This window comes from Austrofundulus limnaeus, unplaced genomic scaffold, assembly GCF_001266775.1.
Source record: "Austrofundulus limnaeus strain Quisiro unplaced genomic scaffold, Austrofundulus_limnaeus-1.0 Scaffold1212, whole genome shotgun sequence".
In the NCBI taxonomy this organism is placed as follows: Eukaryota; Metazoa; Chordata; class Actinopteri; order Cyprinodontiformes; family Rivulidae; genus Austrofundulus; species Austrofundulus limnaeus.
Genome location: NW_013953614.1, coordinates 41,826 through 47,423, shown reverse-complemented (window position 1 = coordinate 47,423; position 5,598 = coordinate 41,826). Strand labels below are relative to the sequence as shown.

Below are 5,598 nucleotides of genomic sequence, written 5' to 3'. Positions count from 1 at the left end.
GTATTTGTTCTGATCGTTACACAGATCTAAATGTGTTTCCACTGTTTCTACTCAAATACTTTTATCTGCTGCTCTGACTTTTTTCACTTTGTTCTAAAGAAAACAGGTTTATGTGGTACATCCATCCATCCATCCATCCATCCATCCATCCATCCATCCATCCATCCATCCATCCATCTGTACATCATCCATCCTTCCATCAGTCCATCCATCCATCCATCCATCCATGGCCAGCCACTGTCTCTCTGCAGACTGTGTGAGTGTGGTTGGGGGCGGGGTGTGTGTGCTCTGAACATGTAGCAGGTTCATCACAGGTACACACAGAGTCTAATGAAACAAACAACTATTCATCTTCACTCACACCAGTAATAAACCTGCTGTCATGATTTTTGTTTCTTGGTTCTTTTGGTTAGGATTTTTTAGACCGTTTCTTTGTTTGATACTTTTTTATTTTCTCATTTCCTGTTAGTTTTCACTGTTTCCTGTCATGTTTTAGTCAGCTTCTTAGTGTTTTAGTGTTTTGCCAGCGTGCCACTCACACCTGTCCATAGTTTGTAATAATCTTCCAGGTGCTTCCACTTCTTGATCATCCTCAGTTGTATTTTTACTGGTCTCTTGTCTCCTTTGCCCCAGTGGGTCATTGCCTGATTTTCTTGCTCCAAGCCTTGTTTTCATTCTTGTTTCTTCATCATTGTTGTTTTTCAGTCCTTTTCTGCCACGTCAGCTTTTTCTTTTGTTACTTAATAAACTAGTTTTGTTTTTATTCAAGTCATTGTGTCTGCCTGCATTTTGGGTTGCACTTTACAACAAACCTGACACCTRCAGTAACACATGTTTCTGGTCAGTGGGAGGGAAGTCATGTCCACACTGGAGGAATGTGACACAAAAGGTCTCAGGTGATCCTAAGACTTTCCTGATGTGAGGTGACAGTTCTAACCCCTGCACCACCATGCTGCCCATGTTAACCTTGGGGGGGGGAATGTGTGCAGACTTCGTTTCTGTTCGGTTAACTGACCAATCTTTCTGACACTGCAATGAGCAGCTTTGAGAAGTGTTGTGATTTCTCTGCTGTGAAATATCAAATCTCTGTATCTTTGTAGAAAATCTAGAACTGGTTCTCAGAAAAAGCTAAAAAAAGATGATTATAAATCTCCTATAAATGACGAGGATTTCCTCCAGCACTTAGTTATTTTATGAGAAGATCAGTGAACTAAGTTACCTCATGTGGAACTAGTGTGTGCATGGGTGAATGATTGAAGTGTCAAGCCCTTTCGGGTCCATATGGAATTGATAAAGCGCTAAAGTCGTATAGGTATAGTTTTGTTTGTTTTTGTGTGTAGTGTTCTTTAATGTGTCCAAATAAAATCATTCATTCATTCATTCATTCTTTCTTTCATTCATTCATTCATTCATTCATACTGTATAAGTTCAAGCCTTCTTTGTAACTGCTGATGAAACATAGTGAAGATTTAAATTTAAATATATTTATACATTCATTCATTCATTCATACTGTATAAGTTCAAGCCTTCTTTGTAACTGCTGATGAAACATAGTGAAGATTTAAATTTAAATATATTTATATTCATTCCTATTTTCAGCCTACAGATCAAAATGTTTTCAGTCAGCTGTGTGTCTGATCATCTCATTCTGAGCATGTTTCTTTAAAGAGCCAATATTATGTGTTTCTCAGGCATACATTTAAATACTATACCACAATAAAGTATCTATGTCACCTTTAGTTGTTATTAAAATGCTGTTTTTATGTTTAAATTGAAAATAAACGTTTCTTCTCATCACTTCCTCTTCTAAATGCCTTGAAATTGGCCTCTGTCTCTTTAAGGACCACCTTCCGCTTCTGTCCCGTCCCATGTGTGGCGGGGGGGTCGCACTTGCAGGGGGGGGTTGCACCTGCACTTTGATGCAGTTTTCTTGGCATCTAAGAATACATTTCCTCAAAGGTATTTTGAATCTGAAAAGAGCTGTAGTGAGCAGTAGTGTTAAGAGCAGCAGACAGTTTTAAGTTTCGCTTTCACTTTGCTCTGTCACTGCCGAGAGCCTGCAGGGGTCATGGGCAGGGTGTGTGGGGTTGGGGGTGGGGAGGTGTGCTCCATGATGAGGAAGCTCAGCTTRRAGAYACGTCCCAGGGGCGTTTCTGGTCCCCACCTGTCGTTTTGCTCCTCAGCATGGCTTCCTAAAAACGCTGCAGGATTTCTCAAACGTGCATGAATGAGTCAAAGCAAGGCTTTGGACATGTTTTTTATGAGAGTGTAACATTATAACATGATATAAAACTCAAAAAAGTTGATTTTACATGATATTGCCCCTTTAAATATTGTGAGACTTGTGGGTCACTTTCATCTATAACGCTAATCAAAACTTGGTCTTGTGTGTTCAGACTTCTCCCCCCGTGCCTCCCCCCTCAGCCCCTTTTACCCATCATTCCGAGCAGACAGTGAGGGGTTTGAAGACATGGAACCTGTTCCTGCGTGGGACTGGAGTCTGGCCTGGATGGAGGAAATGGACGCCCAGTACAGAGCCCACTATCCCAGCAGAAACACTTAGCTGAGCCCGACAGAGCGCAGAGGACAGGTGGAGGATTCTGACAGCAACACTTTACTGGTTCATGTAAAAACTGTTTGGAGATGAGAAGAATTCAGTTTGAACATTTTCCCTCTGCTGCTTCTAGAGCAACCTCTCTGTGAGACGAGATGTTGTTTGGAGAACAGTTTTACCTCGGTTCAGTTCAGTTCCTGCTGAACTTGTGCTTTTCTTTAGCTTTCTTCCTTTCACAGAAAAAAAAACATGAGTTTGTTCCCTGCTGGGTTGTGAAAAAGCAGATGACTCAGCATTCAGAAAGTATTCAGAGCCTCTTCATGCTTTATGTTGCAGCTTGATGCTACCATCATTTAAATTATGTTTTTAAAAACGCAACTAAAGAAGAATTCATAGTTTTTAAAACACCTGATTTTTTTTAGATCAGGTTCCTTCTGAACCCTGAGAAAAGTCAACCTGTCTTGGAAAGTCTTGGAACAAAAAGCGAAGCTGGAGGTGGAAGGAGCTGCCAGCAGAGCTCAGACACAGGCTTGTTGCAGTGGCTCCATGAAGAACAAGCAGGACTCCTGGAGGAGCTGGTCGACCTGTTCTCAGTGCGAGAACAAGATCCTGATGGTAAATCTGACTCAGATCTGTGTAGAGAATCAGAACTGCAGACCTTCACTGATCATCATGTATAAACGGTGCATCATGAACACACAATGGGCATTACACACACATGTTGGGATGTATAAACACTTATGTTGTGTGTAAGTTTGCAAAAATATCCACAGACATCTGACCTGCTGTGAGAGTGAGTTTATTTTCAGTTGACTGTATGAAACTAAAACGTTGAGCCTAACAGTAGAGTAAAGCCTGAAACATGCTGGTTCTGAAGCCGACCGGTTGACGCRCAGTCATGTGKTTGTTCGSTGTTTGTTTTCTCACACACCTTTCATAGCYCCTCAGACAYGCCGTGCCAAGCTCCTGGGAATTTGGGAAACCCCTCCCACTGCAGCATAGGTCACTGCATGGGGTTCCTTCCCGCTGGAGTATACAATGTGGAAAAAAAACAGTCAGAGACCCATCACCCGACGTTGTTTATGCACAAATCTGTCCCGATTCTTACTCCACAGTTTTTATCAGTCAGATTCTTCCATGCACAACGTCTGTTTTAATCTCCATTCATGAATTTTTCATGGTTTGACTGTCTTTATAAAAGTCTGCTTCCTGGTACAACAGTCAGCTCCGGAAGTAAGTCGTTATTTCTTTATTTAAGCAAGTGGTTGTAGCAAAATGCAGCATCTGAGCGCTTTCAGCGCAAACAAACACACCCACAAACTTCAGACCAATAACACATAACCATCGTAGCGGGAGGGGAGTAAAAAGATCTGCTGCCGGGTTGTGCCAAAAGGAGCCAATATTACCTAGCTGCAGCCTGCAGACCCTGATAGACATGCCTCCTGATAGACAAGCCTCCTGATAGACAAGCCTCCTGATAGACACTCCTCCTGATTGAAAGGCCTCCTGATAAACACGCTTCCTCATAGACATGCCTCCTGATAGACACGCCTCCTGATAGACACGCCTCCTGAGACATGCCTTCTGATAGACACGCCTCCTGATAGACACATCCCCTAATGGACACGTCCCCTGATATACATGCCTTCTGATAGACACGCCTTCTGATAGACACGCCTTCTGATAGACATGCCTCCTGATAGACATGTCTCCTGATAGACACGCCTTCTGATTGAAACGCCTCCAGATAGACAAGCCTCCTGATAGACAAGCCTCTTGATAGACACGCCTCTTGATAGACACGCCTCCTGATAGACACCCCTCTTGATAGACGTACCCTGATAGACATGCCTCCTGATAGAGACATCCCCTGATAGACACGCCTCCTGATAGACACGCATCCTGATTGACATGCCTCTTGATAGACACGCCTCTTGATAGACACGCCTCCTGATAGACACCCCTCTTGATAGACACGTACCCTGATAGACACGCCTCCAGATAGACACGTCCCGATAGACACGTCCTGATAGACACGCCTCCTGATAGACACCCCTCTTGATAGACACGTACCCTGATAGACATGCCTCCTGATAGAGACATCCCCTGATAGACACGCCTCCTGATAGACACGCATCCTGATTGACACGCATCCTGATTGACACGCCTCTTGATAGACACGCCTCTTGATAGACACGCCTCCTGATAGACACACATCCTGATTGACATGCCTCCTGATAGACACGCCTCCTGATAGACACGTCCCCTGATAGACACGCCTCCTGATAGGCACACATCCTGATTGACATGCCTCCTGATAGACACGCCTCCTGATAGACACGTCCCCTGATAGACACGCCTCCTGATAGACACGTCCCCTGATAGACACGCATCCTGATAGACACACATCCTGATTGACATGCCTCCTGATAGACACGCCTCCTGATAGACACGTCCCCTGCTAGGCACACATCCTGATTGACATGCCTCCTGATAGACACGCCTCCTGATAGACACGTCCCCTGATAGACACGCCTCCTGATAGACACGCCTCCTGATAGACACGCCCTCTGATAGACACGCCTCCTGATAGACACGCCTCCTGATAGACACGCCTTCTGATAGACATGCCTCCTGATAGACACGTCCCCTGATAGACACGCCCTCTGATAGACACGCCTCCTGATAGACACGCCTTCTGATAGACACGCCTCCTGATAGACAGGCCTCCTGATAGACAGGCCTTCTTATAGACAGATCTCCTGATAGACACGCCTCCTGATAGACAGGCCTCCTGATAGACAGATCTCCTGATAGACATGCCTCCTGATAGACACGCATCCTGATAGACACGCCTCCTGATAGACACGCCTCCTGATAGACAGGCCTTCTGATAGACACGCCTCCTGACAGACAGGCCTCCTGATAGACAGGCCTCCTGATAGACAGATCTCCTGATAGACATGCCTCCTGATAGACATGCATCCTGATAGACACGCCTCCTGATAGACACGCCTCCTGATAGACAGGCCTTCTGATAGACA

General features: G+C 44.7%; 2 protein-coding genes across 2 annotated transcripts in view; one reads left to right on the top strand and one right to left on the bottom strand.

The window, feature by feature from the left end:
• robo4 (roundabout, axon guidance receptor, homolog 4 (Drosophila)) overlaps positions 1-3,335 on the top strand; it is a gene marked incomplete at its 5' end in the record, with an annotated part of 49,984 nt that extends 46,649 nt beyond the window's left edge. The window contains 1 exon segment of the mRNA XM_014031264.1: positions 2,397-3,335. Coding sequence (XP_013886718.1) covers positions 2,397-2,563 — 167 coding nt within the window.
• An 867-nt stretch (positions 3,336-4,202) lies between these two features.
• LOC106534572 (uncharacterized) lies at positions 4,203-5,592 on the bottom strand (the record flags this gene model as incomplete). Its single annotated transcript, XM_014031263.1, is given in 1 exon segment — positions 4,203-5,592. A coding segment is annotated over 1 exon segment (1,337 nt), but the record flags the coding sequence as incomplete, so codon positions are not given.
• Positions 5,593-5,598: the final 6 nt, after the last annotated feature.